This window comes from Abrus precatorius, unplaced genomic scaffold (genome assembly GCF_003935025.1).
Source record: "Abrus precatorius isolate BTA unplaced genomic scaffold, Abrus_2018 Scaffold8, whole genome shotgun sequence".
Classification (NCBI taxonomy): domain Eukaryota; kingdom Viridiplantae; phylum Streptophyta; class Magnoliopsida; order Fabales; family Fabaceae; genus Abrus; species Abrus precatorius.
In genome coordinates this window covers 36,076,190-36,095,321 of record NW_020874428.1, presented here as the reverse complement: position 1 = coordinate 36,095,321, position 19,132 = coordinate 36,076,190, and the positions used below count along the sequence as shown (strand labels likewise).

Below are 19,132 nucleotides of genomic sequence, written 5' to 3'. Positions count from 1 at the left end.
ATTTAATTGTATTTTACTTTTTACTTTTTTTGGGTTTTATCTCATGGAAACAAGTAGGTTGATCAAAGTTGACAAGCAATGGGAATTTGTATCTTCAACTATGGATTCCTCATCCTGGTGAAAAACAATGGTTAACTTTCTATTGTTTAGAAGCAACGGTTGGACTGAGCAAAATTGATGAGCTGAAAAGCAACACTTTGTTCACAACTCAACTTTAAATATATCTCTCATTTTCTTGTACTTATTTCTTCTCTGAAATTTTCAAGTTTCTATTTTCTTTGTTCTATCTTTTTTCAACGGATGGATCCCAAACAATATAATCCTATATTATTATTGAATTTGATACAAAATATTTAACTTCATATGATCAAAAATCTAGAATATCCCAGTTTTTCCAATTTCTGAGTAACCCAAATACAAAGAATTTCCCCATGTTTCATCCACGTTTGCGGATATATTATAAGATAAAACTTTGGGGAAGTATGGGCCTAAGGAAGCTCATTATAATGTGTGCATTTCAGTCCAATGGACTAGTTTCCCAAATACAACGACAGGCCACAAACCTTTTATTATTAATATTTTTGCTCATGACTCGTTTTCCCTATTGTTTCTGTTCTGTGATTGTGCGTTAATGATAAGGATTTTGTAGCTCTTTCTTTACTAAATTATACCGTCGGAAAAAAAAAGTGGAAAATTTACGATTGAATGATTATAGATCGGAGAAAGTTACTTTTTTCATGAATTGTTTCTTAACTATATCTTATTTTAATTTAAGTATTATTCAACAACTGTGAATTAATAATATTCTTTACGGTTTAAAATAATAGTCACTTTATTAATTTTTTTCAAATTATTTGTCACTTTATTAATTTTTTCAATTATACGTTAATTTTTTTCCAATTTTACCTTTATATGATTATTATGGAAATTTTAATAGGTTTATTTTCTCAACAACCACTCGCTCTTTTTTTTCATCGCCCCTTTATTGTTACAGTCATTTCCAAGACGATAGAGTTGAGTTTCATGTGATAACTGTCCCATAAATAATAAAAAAATTAATGAAAAACAATATACGAAGAGTCAACGTAAGTTAACATGTAAAGATAACTTAATATGAAAAATTAAAATGAGATATAAAGAGTATAATATAATAGGAAATTTAATAATATTTTTTTATAAAAACAAGACAATTAAATAAGTTTTTTAGTTTGACCTTAAATAAATATTATTTTCAATTGGAGAGAGTATGTACTAAGTTGATTATATTTTATGTTTAAAAGTTGCAATCACTTCGTAAAAAAAATATATGAATGATTTTGAAAAAACAAGTCAAATCTAAACAAAATAAAAGCTAAGTCGCTAAGTAAAATGATAATATATAAGAACCAAGAGATAATAGATAATTCATAAAATACAAATAACAGATAAATAAAATAAAACATGTAAAATTTCAATTTAAAAAATTAATTTATTAACTTAGAATGATTTTATTGGCTTTAGATTTTAATGGTTTATATATTTTTTTTCATCATTTAATCTCTTTATTTGTTTATCAAATAGGAAAAATAGGTAAAACAAATAAATCAATGAGTTAATTTTTTTTATTTTACCTAAAATCATATAAATAATAATGATAAAATGACGTTTTATCACCCATTCAATGCAATAGTAGTTATTTTACTTAACAAGAATTATATTTTATTTAAATATTCTTCTCAACGATAAGAATTCGAAATTGTAATATATGAATAAATTTTACAATTTTGTTTATCTCAATTCCTCTTCATCTTTTTCAATAATCATATTTTCTATTACTCTCCAAGAACAATAGTGTAAGTTTTTACCACTTAAATAGAAATTAACATATTTATGGAGCCAAATTTTATTCCTTTCACAAATACTATGTCCCAATGAAGTACTACCAACTTGGATTGCAAAATCTAATTAACCCCCTCTCTTTTTTTTTTATTTTACAAAATTTATATATTATTTTCTAGACATTCTTATTAATTTAAATTACATTTTTATTCAATGAAATATTTATATTTATTGTTATCATAAATTAGCAAAGTGAAACTCTAATGAAATTGTGTTTGTTGAAGAAATTGAGCAGCAAATCACTCCCTTTACCTCTATTTCAGAGCCGTAAAGGAATATTCACTTTTAATTATTTAAAATCAACTTTATAAATTAAATTTAACAATTCTATATTTTTACTCTAGCATATTTTGTTAACTTTTAAAATCTTAAAAAATCAATTTTAAAATAAAACTTAGATACAATATAATAACGACTTCTAATACTGTTTTCTAATTAGAATTAAATTTTTATCTTAACAGTTTACTTAATAAAAATGAACATCAAAGAGTAATAAACGTTACCACAGCAAATTTACTTAAAAAATAATACAAAATATTAAAAACATTATACCTAACTTTTATCTTTAATTTCAAACAAATGAATTTAATATTACGTGACAGGAAAGAAAAATGGAAATAAATATTTTCTCTCCAATCAATTAACATTTATTGTGGTATTAATTTAAAGTTATAATATCTCTATGCTCGCCATAAATCGACTATTTAAATGGCTACAATAAATAGACAGATGCAGGGGCATAAAAAAATTCTATTTTGATATACAGTAAAAATGGATTAAATTTTAAGCATAATAATAAATAATAAATAATAAAAAGAAAGAAAGGGGGATCCAAAATCGAAAATTAATTAGTAGTATAATTATATATATATATATATATATATATATATATATTTGATATTTGATTTGATTTTGTGAGGTTTATAAAGAAGACGAAGCAACAACGTGTGTGCGTAAAGAGAGCGAAAGAGACGGTGTTCTTCCACGCATTCCGGAGGGGACAAGGCATGCACATTGAACATTAACTAGGGGCATTTCAGTCATTCCACATATCCCACCCGTTATAGCATTAGCGTAACACCCTCTCTCTATCACACACACTTTGCTTCATCAATGGCCGATGTCACCACCTACCTCCGCCACCACCGCTGCGACCCCGACGACGACCAAACCCTTATCCCTTTCCCCTATTGCTCCCCTCACGATTTCGATTTCGATTTCGATTTCTACTCCTCCGATCCCGAATTCCCCCCCAACCCTTTCTCCCTCTCCGACAACGAAAACAAGGTCAATTTCGTCATGGATCTCTTCCACCAACGCGTTGAACAGTCCCAGCTCTCCGATCCGCTCCCTAACCATTCTCTCTTCGGCGTCATCGACGGCTTCCCCCTCGATCTAGCCTTCGCCGCCGCCGACGACGCCGACGACTTCGTCGGAACCACGCTCTCCGGATCCCACTCCCCTGACCACCGCGTTCCCTTCGTTGCCTTCTCTGACACCGACGAGGACGAAGCCAACGTCGTTTTCGGCATCTGCCCCCACTCGGACGATGACTACAACGAAAACGACGACGTTTCCAGCATTCCTCTCTGCTGGGACTCGCTTCAATTAGAGGATAACAGAGACAACTACGAAGATTTCGAGTGGGAGGAAGTGGACGGTAGAGTGGACGAGAGAGAGGTTCTGAACATGCTCGCCGTCGAAGACGATAGGTCAGTTTCCGTTTCGCCAATAACAGAAGTCATAGAAGATGAAGAAGAAGAGGAAGTGAACCTTGGTGAGAATCTGGAGTGGCAAGTGTTGTTGAATACAAACCCTGATTTGGAAAACGATACAGAGCCTTATTTCGCTGATGCTGATGCATACATTTACACTGCAGAGTATGAAATGACGTTTGGGCAATTGGGTGAGAACGATAACCCCATAATGGGAAGGCCTCCTGCTTCTGTTTCCGTTATGCAGAACCTTCCATCGGTGGTTGTGACCAAAGATGACGTCGATAGTAACAATGCTTTCTGTGCTGTTTGCAAGGAGGAATTTGGTGTTGGGGAATGCCCGAAGCTGTTGCCGTGTTCGCATCGTTATCATGGTGATTGCATCGTTCCTTGGTTGGGGATTCGGAATACTTGCCCCGTTTGTCGCTACGAGTTTCCCACTGATGACGCTGATTATGAGCGTAGGAAGGCCCAGAGATCGGCCCGGAGCATGTGATGATGATGAATGATGGTGGTATATGGTTATTAGGGTCAGTTGGGAATTGACAATTTCTCAGCGTTAGGCTGTTCCAAGTATAGATTTTTTGGTCCTGAAGATATGCATGTGTTTGTTGATTTTCAAATTTTCTCATTGGGATTTTAGTTTGAGAATGTTTTCTCTTTGAATTGTACTTTGGGATACATCATAGAAATGAACCAATTTTCGCTGGAATATAGTTTGGTGGTGCTTTTTGAATGTTTCTGCTCGTGTTTATCTTTGTGTCATTCTGAGTCACGTGCATGATTGAACTTTTTCAAGTGTAAGCAGGTCCCTTTGACAACCTAAATGATTGATGAAGTCGACTAATAGTAATCATGATTGTATTCCACCATAGAGAGCGTGGATGAGGCTTTTGTGTTTTGGGAAAAAAAAAGCCTTTAGGCCCTTTTTAGTTTAGTGTTAATAGATGAATTGACCAACTTTGCTTCTTAGCTTTATTTCAGCTCGGTGCTTCTATTCTGATCTGTTTATCTTTTCATGGTGTGTCACAAGTCTTGGTGGCTTTATGTGCCTTTGGGGAAGAAACTTTTTACCTGAATCTCTTTTCTTGTTTGGATTGTGTTTTCTAGGACTTGTTATTGCAGTACTAAGGTTTGACAACCAGAGTTTAGCTTTATGGCCTTCTTTTATGTTCGCGGAGATTACTATAACTATGCCTTGGCCATTTTCTGATATAACTGGCATTTTCTTTGTGACTTTCATAATTGGAATTTTATTTGCGTATAGTCAAATTTGGTGCAATTGCCTGAAAATGTTATGATGTGGGAATTCGAAGATTGCATCCTTTTGAGAGTTGCTCGAAATTTGACATTTGTTGTGGAAAATATTATTTTGGATGATATAAACAAAAGAGGTTCATTCCTTTCTTAGGGGTGTGCTTGTTGAGGTACTTGCTGAAGATCATTTATATTAGCTGAAGTGTCCATTCACTCTTTAATGTCGATGATTTTCGTCACTCCTATGTACTTAAGAAATTTAATATAATTTCTTTAATCAATTAATTTGTTTACCAAATAATGATATTTAAGATAAAATTATATCAGTAAGGATAGATAGTGCCGATTGACATTCAATATCTTTTGCTATTATTGATTTGCGTAGCATTTTTTTTCGTTATGATGCGCATTTAGCAGTTTAAGCCGATTTTCATGTCTATCGCACATCTTGGTTTTAACTGATTAAATCGATTAATCACAGACAGATGAAGAAAACCTGACCTTCATTAACACTACCGGACCTGTTCCGAGTTTTCGTGTTATGCCCGAGTATTATTAGTCTGTTTGGACATTAAACACATTTTTACCTTGAGATTAATGAATTTGTACATTTATAGGTGTCTGGTTGTGTGGTGAAAAATATTCTAGCACCCAAAAAACAAGTAGAATTGATTTTGAAAACAAAAAAACTTTTAGTTTTAAATAGAATTGATTTATATGTCTGAGGTTCATAAAATTTTAAAAGATTTTTTTATACTTTAAAAGTAATTTTATTTTGTTATTTAAATAAAAACATTTGTTATCAGTGTATCTATAATTTTTTTAAAAGCAAATTAATTTATTGATATCAATTATTTCATTATCAATAACTAAAACATCAGTTTTACCAGAAGTTAAACTGCACAGATTATTGTTTGTTGGTGACTGCTGTTATAAATTGTGTCTGATTGTTGTAAATTTTGATAAAATTAATGTTATATTGTTGAATGTAATTGGGACGTGAACTCAAATAAATTTTAGTCGTAAATATGTTTCAGTAAGTGAAACTGATTTTGATGGTAAACTAAACTGCCCGAGAGTTAAAAGATCCACTCATCCACACATGACGCTGGAAAGATAGGTTTGAAGCTCTACATTACAATATTGTCAAAAAACCAATGATTTACTATGGATGAGAATACGTATCATAGAAAAGATTAGACTTTTGATTAGCATCTGCACTGTATACGCAATAAGTAGGGAAGAAAAGAACTTTTCAATGGCAAGTGCAGATACTAAATATAAGCATTAACCTTGGCACGTAAATGTAATCCGTGTAAGTTAATATCTCTCTGTCATCGCCCACCAAGGAATAATTGAAGTTTATGATGAGTAGTCCAAGAAGACGCCAAGAATGCCATTTATTTCATTCCTTTCCCCATAGTACCTGGCATTTTATTTAATTTAGAGCGTGAAATTACAGTAAACAGCGTCTTCAATTTTTGAGTATATCCTCAAATATCAGTAATTCTAGTAGTAGCAAATTCATTGGGTTAAAATGAGCTTCAGTTTTTGTTTCCTAAATTTAGATTGAAATAGATGTAGTTAAAAGAAAAAGTTAACGCGCATTGCCATTTATTCTTTGAGTATAATTACATGATTAAGACCAGAATTAGAAAAAAGAACTGCAGATAGAGTCACCTAGCCAGCATTTTACTGAATTGGGTATGAGGCTATGCGCTTATATGGCATTATTTATTCCTCCGGCTCTCATCTAGGTTGGAGAATCACTGAATTTGTTGCTTTCAACCATGTTTCAGGCTCACTTAGTCAAAAAGTTCAATGGCATTGCCTTCCCAGCTATTAAACCATCTTAATTCTCAATTTTCTTGGGTCTCTATGTCAATTATTCCAGACCATACTGCAGCGTAAATGTTATCTAGCCATTATTTGTTATTAATCTCGATCACACCCGTATTCTCAACTTTCCTAGTATGCAGAACCAAGATGATCTACGGAACTTAACATATCTAAAAATACATCAACAAACTTAAATGCCAAGAAACTCCCTTATCCTTACCAACTAGTGCTCCACTTGCATTAACTATCTAATCTATAAAAGCTCTAAGTCCATTAATTCCAGCTCTCCCTTTGTCTCACATGATAATTTGAGACATGGAAGGCAATGAAGATGATGAACTCCATGGAGTACCTTATGCTTCCGTAACTCAGTATCTTCACTACCCTCCAACCCAGAAACCAATCATGGCTTCAAGCCTCCTTAACATGGAAACTGGGGAAGGCCATACCTTGACCCATGTGGGTTCATCTCATGGTTTACATCATATTCCATTTTACTGCTCCGAATTACACCTTCCTAGCAACAGCAGCAATCCAATTCAAATCCCACTCCATAAATCCTCTCCAAACACATCATCAAATAGTAATAACACAACCAACAACAACAACAACAATTCTGATGAAGCAAAGGCTCTCCTTGAAGACAGAAAGAAGAAAAGAATGTTCTCCAACAGAGAATCTGCTCGCCGGTCACGAATGCGAAAGAAGCAACAGATTGAAGTGTTGCAGTATCATGTTGATCAACTGCAGACATTGAACCATCAACTGTCCCAAAAGATCATTTACTTGTTGGAATGTAACCAACAAATCCATCAACAAAATGCTCAACTCAAAGAGAAAGTTTCATCTCTTCAAGTAGCCCTCTCTGACTTGTTAGTTCCTGCTGGAAGTGCTGAACAACCTCATCACATCCCTAATGGTTTCCTAGCTGAGCCTTCAACTCGACCAATTGCAACTTCTAGAGCATAGCCATTTTAAGTAGCAGGTTCTGAGGTACAGGTACATCAGAATTTTAAGAACACTTGTTTTGTCATTTATATCTTTTTGTTTTTTTATGATGCATTCTCAGTGCTTTTTAAGCATTTGTGTTGAATCTGACTCAGAGACTCTTTTAGCCTGAAGCTGTGGTCGGTTTCAGTGATGTAGTACCAGAAATCTAGCTCATAGGTAAATATTGAACAAGTATAAGAGATAATTAATTACTAGAGGTGTTACACTGTTACTTGTGGGCTTGAGAAATGGTACATATTGTTTAATATGACAATGTTATAATATTCGTGGTCCTATGTTATAACCTGTAATATGATTTTGATAAGATACTCTACCATGGGATTATCATATATACCATACTGAATTTCCATTGAATGGGTGATTCAGATCCAGTTCTCTTGGCTTTGTAAAAACTTTACCTCTCTTCAACCAAAAGAATAGAAAATACGAAATTATTGTACACTCTCAGCGTATGAAATGGCTAAAGTTTATTTTGTGTCCATGGGTGCGTGAAAAAATATGATAAGCAATTGACACAAAATTCTCCCTCGAGTCCAATTATATTACAAGCAGTATTAAATGAGTTTTAGTAAAAATACTATTTTTAGTTGTAACAATTTTTAATACATTCTAACATAATTTCTTTAATAATTTTTAATTTCTTAACTAGTATCCTAAAAATACAAGTTTACAAGATATTATTATTGTTAATAATAATACTCGAAGAGTCATTTAAAATATTTTTCTAAATATGCTTACAAGTTCAAATCTCAATAAATATTATTGTGTTAAATACTCAAAAAATGAGTTTTATTACCATTTTATCCGATTCAATAATTTAAATAAATAAGTCTTTAATGATTTAAATAAATAATTTCATAATATAATAAATAAATATCATGTATTATATACTAAAAAGAATATACAATTGCACTGTTGCAGTACTCCGTAATATAGCTAATATTGGGTTAGGGTATTTTTCACAATATTTTTTCGATTGTATTTCCTTTTCTTTTCCGACAACCAATTTAGCGTAAAAGATTGCGAGCCCACTCGTTTATGCTTTTAAGAAAAGTAATTTAAAGATTATATAAAATAATGATTTATATTTTTGAAATTTATATAATGGAGAAATTGTTTTTATTTACTTAGTAGTTTTATTTTTAAAAAATAATTATGATTTTAATTTCAAATTTATATAAACTACTCTATTATTGCTCAAAATAATCAGATTTTTTTTTAAAAATTAAACACATCAAAATCTTTAGAAGTGACTTTTTGATTGAAAATACTCCAACAAACGAGCACAGTATCCTCGTAAAATTGTATTCGTGCAAAATAGCATTTCTAATTTGTTTTTGGAATATAGTTTTCTCGGCAGCCATATACACAACATAATGAGAGCTCTATTCACTATCACGCATGGGCCTGTGCTTTACAATGGATTCCACGTAGATTTCATATTATACTGAAACGAAAAGCACAAAATAGAAGGAAAACAAACTACAGGGAGCTGAGATAATCTTTTATCAATGTCAAAACGGGATTGGCGTATGGATATCCTTCCAATTTCTCAAACATGATTCCGTCCATCCTTGCTTGGACTTCATCGGAAAATGTCAAGTCCTGTAATAGTTCCTTTAAAGTTCTATCGACTCCAACAAGAGAACTACCAAGACCACTCAAAATCTCGGGTAGAGAAGGGCTGGGTCGTGATAGCTCCACAATAGTAACCTGGAATAGCTCAAGCACAATAACCAAACTGTCTGTGTTGAGGTATAAGCATACTCAATATCAAGATGAAGGTATTCTCAGACCAACCTGTCTGTCTTGAGGTATATTGGCCTTCAATTTTGCTATGGCAACAGCTCGAGAAAGCCCACCGATTGCATCAATCAAACCATGAGAAGCTGCGTCCTTACCAGTCCACACCCTCCCCTGTGCAACCTCTTCCATTTTGTCTACCTAGTGGCAGAATAGTAATTGTAACTTGGAATTACAAAGAAGATGAACAGAAAACATGCAAAATAGCTTATTTGATTTAAAACTTACGGTCATAGATCTGGAAAAGGCTGCCTTATCACGAAATTGTTTATAAGCATGCTGTGCAGACTTAGAAAATAATTCTGCTTCATCCGGTCTGTACCCAAAAAGAGAGAGAGAGAGAGAGAGAGAGAACGATTATATCAATCTGCCCCCGGAATCAAATATGAACTTAATACAAAAGATAAGTACCAACCCTGAAATCAATCAACAAGTTAAAAATTAAGGTACGAATGACAGAAAGACCAAGGCATTACTGACAAACAGGCAATATAAAATAGAACCTAGATGGAAATCATCATCAGCATTAATAAAATTATATTCCTATACTGCAAGCCCTGAGCCTGTTTAGGGTGATCATTATTGCCTAGAGGGTAAAGACAGTAAAATTGTTCCGTGTATTCTCTCTTCTTTTGCTACAATCAACTTGGCAAAGATTGAAAAATATTTCAGTCAGGGGCAGAACTACATTGGTGGCAAGGGGGACTCTCCAATCCATTGATGAAAAACATTTCTACACGTTTGTATTATAAATTTGAACCTTCAGCACCTCCAAAGTCTTTGCTCTGGTTCTGCTCCTGCTTTTTAGGGGTACCATTGTCATCTTTTCAGGGATCCTGAAAAGGGAGCCCGATAACTGTTGCAAGTATTAACAAATAATATGGAATCCAAGCCAAGTTTAATCAATTGTTCACACTCTCAACAACCTGATTAAGGAACTTCCCTAATAACTGGATTCAAAGAACGAGAAATATATTGAACCCAAAAGGTGGGTTAAATAAAAGGATTTTAACTGGATTCAGATACTGCAGAAAAAAAATTGGAATTTCTCTATCACCCAAAATTGGAATTCCAAGCCTAGTTAGATAGAAACAGAAGTCTTCAGCTCTCAAACAGAAAGTGCCTCACAGTTAGATATCAGATGGCACAGTGCAAGGGTTAATACTTTCTCCAGCTTCACCTGAATCTTTAAAACTGAAAATGAACTAATTCTATTACCTGAAAGAACGTTGTTCAGCTGCACGGAGCTCAGCATATCTACCCCTTGATAAAATTTCTTTGTTAAAGCCAATCTTCTCATAAAGTTTCCCAATGTTAAGCTTTCCTACAAAAATATGCTATACCATCAAATTAATAGATTACAAAACCCAAGGACAATATATGGAACACTGACTAAATGAAATTACAATTTCTTCCCTATATATTTCAGAGTTCAAATTATTAGTTTCTTTTCAGCTACAGTTTCCTTTGATCGCATTTGATTACCAATTAAATATTGTTTCGAACAGCTATATTGTTCTTCCTATAAAATGCTCAAGATACCTGGTACTGTATCAACACAAAATAGAGTGAAAATGGAAAATAACTAAACATCATGTCTACTGAAATGTTAAATCACAATAATTACATCTTTTATTAACACATGACACACCAATTTGTGTGTGAAGAGATTTATATCCACACAATAAGTTGGATATCTCTGTAACTAGCATTCTGACATGTCTATCTAAGGCAGGTTGATAATAAGGTTTTCCTATGCATGGAGCACTAACATAAATCAGCAATCTGTTCAGCATATCTACTATTTAAGTTGATTTTGTAGATGAGCTAGAAAGATCAAGAAAAAATTTCAACAAAAGGAAAAATAGCTACACGACCACATTAATCAGTAAGGACATCTAGTGACATTCTACGCATCTAACACAAGCAGGGAGGATGAGGGATGGGAACTGATTTTAGCTTAGTGCCTGCCCATAATAAGCATTTCCTAAATTGAGCAAAATACCAGATGAGGTAATCTGTTTCAAACATACCAGCATGTTTATGTCAGTTTGACTTATCTTAAAATCTATATTATAAGTTTCAGTTAATTTATCAATTTATCATCTTTGCATTCCCTTCTTTCTCCTACTGAATCAGCCAGGTTCACCTGTGACCACTCCAATTGAACCAGTTAAGGTAAGATTTTCTGCAACAATAACTCCTGCTCCCATTGCCATGTAGTACCCTCCACTTGCTGCCACATCAGACATTGAAGCGATGACTGGTTTTGAGGCAGCCAGAAGCCTGATTTCTCTCCACATCCTGCAGATCATGACAACAACAGTTCAACAAAAAATCACATCAAAATACTTGGCAATTAGCATCACAATTTCATGACAAAGATCACAGAAATATTTCAAATTTAACTAGACAACTAAAGCTATATCTCTCAAATCTAAAAGCAACATCTGAAAAATGTTCTAAAGGAAAAATCAAATAGTACACATTCATTCAGAGTATTATTGCTGTAGTAGAGATCTTTCCTAAATGTATCCATCCAACCATTGCTGGTATGTCAGATCAACAGAGTGCAATTTGAAAAGTGGGAAATTTGCCAGAACTTACAAATCAGAAGCAAGAGCATCACCTCCTGGACTGTCAATCCGGATAATAGCAGCCTTATACTTCTTTGACTCTGTAGAAAAAGGAGGCTCAGTGTGACCAGGATACAAACTATGGCACAGATATAATAAGCAAAAAGAATAAAGCATGACAATGCTTTTGCCAAACAGCATCATAGCTGAACAATGGAAGCCAATGCTATCCATGTGTTATGGTCCCACAAGCCAATAGATCAGTTGCACCTTGCTATTTGATACTCAAGTTACCTAAATGAACATAATTAACCCGCACTGATTACATCCTGGAACTTATGGATGAAGATTCTCCAATCCACCTGTTTACTTGTTTTCTCCTATTTCCTCCAGCAGACAGGTCTCTGTAAAATTTATACATCAGACTTGGGAAGGAAACCATAGTTCTGAAGGTCCATCTTTAGTTGCAAGAACTTATAAGAACTGTAATCCCTGAGTATGTTCTTGCAGCTTCTTTTCTACAATCATTTGTCAAAGTCTTGGGACAGACACATCAGTTCTAAAGGCCCATGTTTATTTGAAAAATTTTAAGTGCAATACCACACTTCCCAGCTGTTATAGTGACATGACAACAGTGAATAATGTAACAAAAAAATGTAATTATGATGCTGCACTAACAAAAATTGCCATAATTTAAGTAAATAGCCTCATGACATTCCACTAATTATGTTCCAATTTCACTTAGCCTCTTCCTTAAAATTTAAACAAGGTAACTTTATTAGCTCAAGTGTACCTCTAACACTGCGTATCTTCTCAATGAACTTCTCTCCGATGATACCTGAGCTACGGGAACTTAATGGACTCTCAATACGACGAATGCTCCCTGAGGCTCGGATGATAGCTATCAGCTCTTTGCCACCCGAGAGTCCAATAGTTGATTTCCTAACTCCAGAGTATTTTCTGTATTTGAGGAAAAAAACATCTGCATATGGTTAATGTGAGCTATTTGCTATATTTAATTTATCAACTTAAATAAATGTCATAATTCAAAATTTCAATGTAAACCATATTATATTCCTTAAGGCCCTAGAAGGGGGAAAAAATTACCTGTAATCAACCATAGGCAAATTTTTATTTTTCACTTGAAGTCTTTCTTTCAACCTGGCGATAACCTGCGAAACATATAATGTTTCCTATCCTTTTAAGTTTTAATCCTGTGATTTGGTATCTTCAAATCATTTTGTAAACCAGTATTAATTATCAACACAAATGAATGAAGTAGGGTCTACAAGTTAATTGAAAGAAGAAGCAAATAAAACCAACAAACTCAAAAGAATCTGAACAAAAACTCCCTTTCAGATTGTTTCCATTAAACTTTGCATCCACTCTAGATGAGATTCTGTCATGCTCTCTTAATATGATTATATTAATCATGCCGGCAAGTGACAGCTTGACTCATGCAAGTAATCAGTCATATAACATCAGAGTACATCAAGCACCTCATCATCATAGATTATGTCTGATATGAAGCCCTCTTCTTTAAGCCTGTCCACTTGATAGGCACCTTCATTTATGAAGTTCTCAATATCTTCTCTTTTCTTTCCTGTATAGAATTTGCAGAAGCTCGAAAGTTAATATTTTAATTTGAGATTCGACTAGGTCTTTAAATAACATGCACCTCTAGCAGAGGAGACTTTGTCTAGCCAATTTGTATAGATATTATCGAGCAATGCAGTCAGCATCTCATGATGATCTTCAGACATGGTTCTACGGGTTAGTTGATCTCCTACACTTTTGTACTTGCCAATTCTTTCCACTTGAGGTTCAATTCCGAGTTTCTCTAAAACACCTGAGAGAAATAATAAATGACATAAAAAGAAATAGTTTTAGGCTAAGTATAGTCATCAAAGAACTTAAGGGCCTATTTGATTTGATAAATTTTTTTATTTTATTTTTAATTATAAAAATGCAACCTTACTTTTATTTTATTTACTGTTTTAATGATTCCTTCATTTTAATCAAGTTCAACGGTGCCGTGTAATTTATGTAACCAGTTTCACCTAATGGAATAAGACTTGATTGTTGTTGTTATTGTACTATTTTAAACGTTTATATAAGAAAATGTTTTTTTTTTAATTATTTTTGTTAAAAATATACTTTTTCAACTGTTTTCAGTTATTTTTTTTATTTTAGTTTATTATATCATTATCTTAGTCAATAAATAGTTTTTACATTTTAGAAATAATTTAATTTGTTATCCAAGTTTGTTAAAAATCTTTCAATTATGTAATTATTTTTTGTTTTATTTAAATTATTATAAATGTACTATTTCTATTGAATAAATGAGTTTATTCTTTTCACAATTTTACGCATTTTTTCCTTCTTTATTTTTTTAATTTTGTGTCATAAAAATTAAGAAAGTGGTATTAAGAGATGTCTTCTTACATATCTATGAAAATAGATGCTTAGTCAAATTTTTCACAAATTATTTCTTTTATTTTTTATGAAAAAAACTATGATCTTTGAACTATCAAAATGGAAACTTAGTTAGAGGCTTCAAATATTTAAAAAGCTGTTGAAGATGATTACAAAGTTCTTTTACTATCGCGCAATCTTAACATAACTCAAATAATAAGTTACAAGGAGAGAATAACACAAAAGTCAAAGGAAAAATCATGTCCTTTTATTGGTGTTTCAACATTTATCTTCACCAAAAATCATTACTTTAAAGACAACAAAAGCAATTTAAGATTATTTAAAAGAAGAATATGTAAGAAATGAAATAATTTGAAGCATGCAAGTGGTTAATTTGATGAAAGAATTTGAACTTCTAAGAATAAAAGAGTTTAGACAACCAAAATATACTCAAATAATATACTTGACATAGCTAACCAGGTAAGATTACTAAGTACTAAGTTTTCTAATTCTAGAATGGTAGGAAAAATCCTTGTAATGGTGTGTGAAAGATTTGAAGCTACATTCACCATCTTAGAAAATATTAAATACTTGTTCAAAATCACACCAGTAAAACTCTTAAAAGTCTTATAAGCATAAGATTAAAGACGTGCAATGAGACAATAAGGTATTCTTGAAAGAGTCTTACATGTCACGCATCATAAAAGTGCAAGATACCACAACAAAAAATCTTATCCTCCATATCATTATTGTGAAAAAAATAGTTATTCTTCTTTCAAATATTGGAGGAGACTTGATACACAATGCAATAAATGCTTATTTGGACACGAAAGTGTTATATGTAAGAATAAAAATCAACACCAAGATGAAAAGGTTTAAATTGTTGATCAAGAAGAAAAGATCATTTATTTGTTACTAATTACTTCTCAGACTTTAAATCAAATGAAGATTGACTAATTGATAGTTGTTGTACTAATCACATGACTACCAACAAAAAAACTCTTTAAAGATATGATGTCAACTAATATCATCAAAGTCAAAATAGGTAATGGTGATTCCATCTTAGTCAAAAGAATGGAGACAATAGCAATAGCAAAGTTATTTAGGCACAAAATTAATTTATTATGTTCTTTTGGTTTCTGAAATTGACAAAAATTTACCAAATGTTGATCAACTAATTGAAATAGGGTTTAAAGTTATTTTTGAAAATAAATATTGTTTGATTAAAGATGAAGTTGGTCAAAATATTTTTAAAGTAAAAATAAAAAAAAATTACTCTAAATGTATTGAAGGAGGAGCAAACAATTTTCTTATGCAAAGAAAATATTACAACAATTCATCTTAATATCTTGACGCTGAATGTAAGTTTTTTTGTTTTATCTACATTGTAAATGAAAGACATATTATAGTTGCAAAGTGAATAGTTAAATATTTCAAATGCACATGTAACTCAAGCATCAACTTCAAGATGAGTAAAAAAGTTTAGTTGTCTGATTTTACTAATAGCGACTGAAATAACTCAGTTAACAATGTGAGAATATTTTATTTAATTCTAATTTGAACTAAAATGAAAATACAAAATTCTTATTAACAATAAATTTACTTTATGTTACAAATTTAAATTGCAAAAAAAAATAAATTTACAGTTTAAAAAATAAGAAGTAGCGTTAATAATATACTTTTCTGATTGCTTTCATTTGTTTTTTGTTGTTTTAATTTATTACACAAGTATCCCAGTCAACAAATAGTTCTTACATTTTAGAAATAATTTGGTTTATTATCCCAGTTTCTTAAAAATCTTTTGGTTATGTAATTAGTTTCTAATTTATTTGAATTATTATAAAAATACAGATTCTATTAAATAAAGATGAGTTCATTTTCCTCACAATTCTAAGCATTTTTTTTTAATTTTTGTGCCATAAAAACTAACTTTTCTGTAGAAATCTAAAATATTTTTATAACTTATGGTTGTTCCATAGCCTAAAATCTGAGCTGATGCCATAAATACATACATCTGAATAATTGACATGCCATGAATTTTTATTTATTGATTTAGTAGGAAGCAGCAATCACTAAAACGTGAACCTTTGCCCGAAAAATACAAGGAAAAGCAGAATCAGCTTACCTCTGAGGAACGGGGCTTGAACGGTCAATCCAAACAAAGAAAAATAAGCACTTGGAGGTGCATATATCTCATCACACGCGCATGCAATGTAATACTCTTTTTCTCGACATGAAGCGACATAAGCCACAATAAATTTTCCTACAAGCATCATATATAACAAAGCCTTTCATATTTCATAAAGAACAACGATGAGTACTTATAGATCCAGATATTAGTGATTCAAAGAGTAACATCGTATATTTAACATCACTAATCCCCATATGTAATCGTGACGTAATATAAACTTCAGTTGCATCTTAGTCTCAGAAAATCATATGTATTGGTGTTTTATGGGAGAAGAGAAAACATACTGACTTAGACACAAAAGAAGAATGGTACGCACTTGCCACTTTTAACAATTAACATAGATAATGATTCATTTTGAATAAATAAATAATTCGCTTGACTCTTCTCTAAAGAATACATTGATTAAAAAGTAAATTACATTTTCTTAGACTTTACACTTCTTCATTTGATAATATTGTAAAAACGGAATGTAACTAATAAACAGAAAATGTTACATCTCAATCTTTATTCTTTATATATAAATTGTGAGCTTTAATTTTTAATCGAGAGTATTTATGAATTAATTTTCTTCCTAATTATATTACGTATATTTTCTTTATATTAAACATTTATTTGTTTTAATTCAATTTTAATTTTAAATTTTTCATAATTTTTTTAAAAAATTCCATCTCTTTAATTTAATTTATTTAATACAATAAAACAATCTATTAATAAATAAAATATTTTTCAAAAACTTTATAATTTTTAAAATAATCATATAATATATCTTTAATTTTTTATTTAAATTTTTTTTAACTTAATAATACTCCCTAAAAACTCACTAATTTCAATAATGCGTGTTCCTACATTCCTCTTTCGAAGAGAGAGTTGTAAGAATGTCCAAAGCACGCACCTGATTTTTTGAAATTCAATATTTGCCTACGAATTTCCTCGACCTTGGCCCAACCGCAATTCAAAATATCGATATGAAGATAGATGCCGGAAATGCGAGGATCATATGTAGCTTTGAAGAAATTATCACAAATTTGAGGCAGAGATAATCCAGGGGAGAATCTACTCTTCAGCTGATCCGATATCTATGCGAAATCACACAAATAATAAAAAACTAGTTTAGTTAATTAAGCATTAGCACACCATAATCAAATATCTTCACTCAGTGAAACCTGGCCGCGCAACTTGATCGTGAAAACGGTGCCGTAGCGGAGACGCTCCCAGGGGAAGGCTACCAGCATTTTGAGCTTGACCATGAGCTTTTTCCATCCCGTAACGGGCTCGAAATGAAAGTCACCACTCGGATATTCTGAATCGCGTTGTTTAGGGGAGGATGAAGAATAACGAAAATAATGGAACGGTGAGCGCGTGAGATATTGTTGGGGACATTGGAATTGGAAGCGAGTAATTGGAGAAGATGATGGTGGTGGTGGTGATGCGGTGAAGGTGTAGCGAAAGCGGTGAACGGCAATGCGAGTGCGCGACATTTCACTCAGTTTGCCGCTTCACACCGCAGAGTGTGGGAGGGACTGAGGAAGGAACCAGAGAACTTCCCCTATGCGTCCCAATGAATGTAATGTGACTCAAACCAGATTCTATAAATTTTTAAACATAAAAAAAATATATAAAATAGTTATTTTATTAGTGAGGTTGAAAGAGTAGATCAAATTGGATAACGTCAAATTATTTCTTAAATGAATTTTCGAGTAAATTCGAAATCGGCCCTCAAAGTGATTTTTTTAATTTGTTTTATAATTTTATCTTTAAATTAATCAATTCACTCACATTTTAATTTTTTAAGAAATTACATGATCTTCGAAAGTATTATTACAATTTAGCCTTTAAATATATTAGTTCAACTTATATTTTACTCTCATTTTAAATAATTAAAAAGTGTATAAATCAATACATTTGAAGACTAAATAGTAAAAACTTTTTATAGTTTTAGTTTGATTAAAAAAAATTATCTTCTAATGTTTAATCATATTTTAAATAATATTACTTTTTGTAAAGACTGTTTAAAAATCTGTCTAAAATTAACAAATTCATGTATTAAATAAATAAAATAATAACTAAATTTGAACTAACGTGTTTTAAACGTATAAATTTATTAATCATTGCAATATTAATTAAGTCAATACTATTTAAATTGTTATACACTTAAAATTAGAGTACTATAATTTATTTTCAAAGATATTAAACTACTTATTTAATTCTTCAAATATTTATTTAGCATCATTTTTAAAATGTCTTTATATTAATTAAGTTTTAAAAAATTAAAATGATTTTTATTTATTTTAACATAAAATACATTTAATATCAAACAAATTTAAAAGAATGAATTAAAATTAAATAAATTTCAAGGAACTGAATAAAATTTAATTTATAATAAGAACAAATTAAAGTTTAAATTTAATATATACTTTTTTCTATATTATATTTTTATATTATAAAAA

General features: G+C 31.5%; 3 protein-coding genes across 3 annotated transcripts; 2 read left to right on the top strand and 1 right to left on the bottom strand.

Annotated features, from left to right (window-relative positions):
• Positions 1-2,838: 2,838 nt before the first annotated feature.
• LOC113846768 (E3 ubiquitin-protein ligase CIP8-like) lies at positions 2,839-4,324 on the top strand. The gene has a single exon (XM_027475387.1). The coding sequence runs from the start codon at positions 2,992-2,994 to the stop codon at positions 4,087-4,089; it is 1,098 nt and encodes a 365-aa protein (XP_027331188.1). The 5' UTR covers positions 2,839-2,991; the 3' UTR covers positions 4,090-4,324.
• A 2,680-nt stretch (positions 4,325-7,004) lies between these two features.
• Positions 7,005-7,658, top strand: LOC113874797 (basic leucine zipper 43-like). The gene has a single exon (XM_027513011.1). It carries the CDS (start codon positions 7,005-7,007, stop codon positions 7,656-7,658), a length of 654 nt encoding a protein of 217 aa, XP_027368812.1.
• Positions 7,659-9,012: 1,354 nt separating this feature from the next.
• On the bottom strand, positions 9,013-18,275 carry LOC113846766 (serine protease SPPA, chloroplastic-like). Its single transcript, XM_027475384.1, has 13 exons — positions 17,849-18,275; positions 17,578-17,761; positions 16,620-16,757; positions 13,758-13,928; positions 13,579-13,682; positions 13,187-13,251; positions 12,873-13,039; positions 12,111-12,180; positions 11,653-11,807; positions 10,722-10,827; positions 9,732-9,819; positions 9,501-9,644; positions 9,013-9,413 (listed from the first exon to the last, which is right to left on the bottom strand). Exons 1-13 carry the CDS (start codon positions 18,161-18,163, stop codon positions 9,183-9,185), a joined length of 1,938 nt encoding a protein of 645 aa, XP_027331185.1. The 5' UTR covers positions 18,164-18,275; the 3' UTR covers positions 9,013-9,182.
• Between the last annotated feature and the right edge of the window lie 857 nt (positions 18,276-19,132).

Coding starts and splice junctions, on each gene's coding strand:
- LOC113846768 (XM_027475387.1), top strand. CDS start 2,992: ATGGCCGATGTCACCACCTACCTCCGCCACCACCGCTGCGACCCCGAC.
- LOC113874797 (XM_027513011.1), top strand. CDS start 7,005: ATGGAAGGCAATGAAGATGATGAACTCCATGGAGTACCTTATGCTTCC.
- LOC113846766 (XM_027475384.1), bottom strand. CDS start 18,163: ATGTCGCGCACTCGCATTGCCGTTCACCGCTTTCGCTACACCTTCACC. Junction 13,929..16,619: donor TCAAGCCCCGTTCCTCAGAG/GTAAGCTGATTC, acceptor TATTTCTCTCAG/GTGTTTTAGAGAAACTCGGA. Junction 13,040..13,186: donor TTGCCTATGGTTGATTACAG/GTAATTTTTTCC, acceptor CCTCAAATACAG/AAAATACTCTGGAGTTAGGA.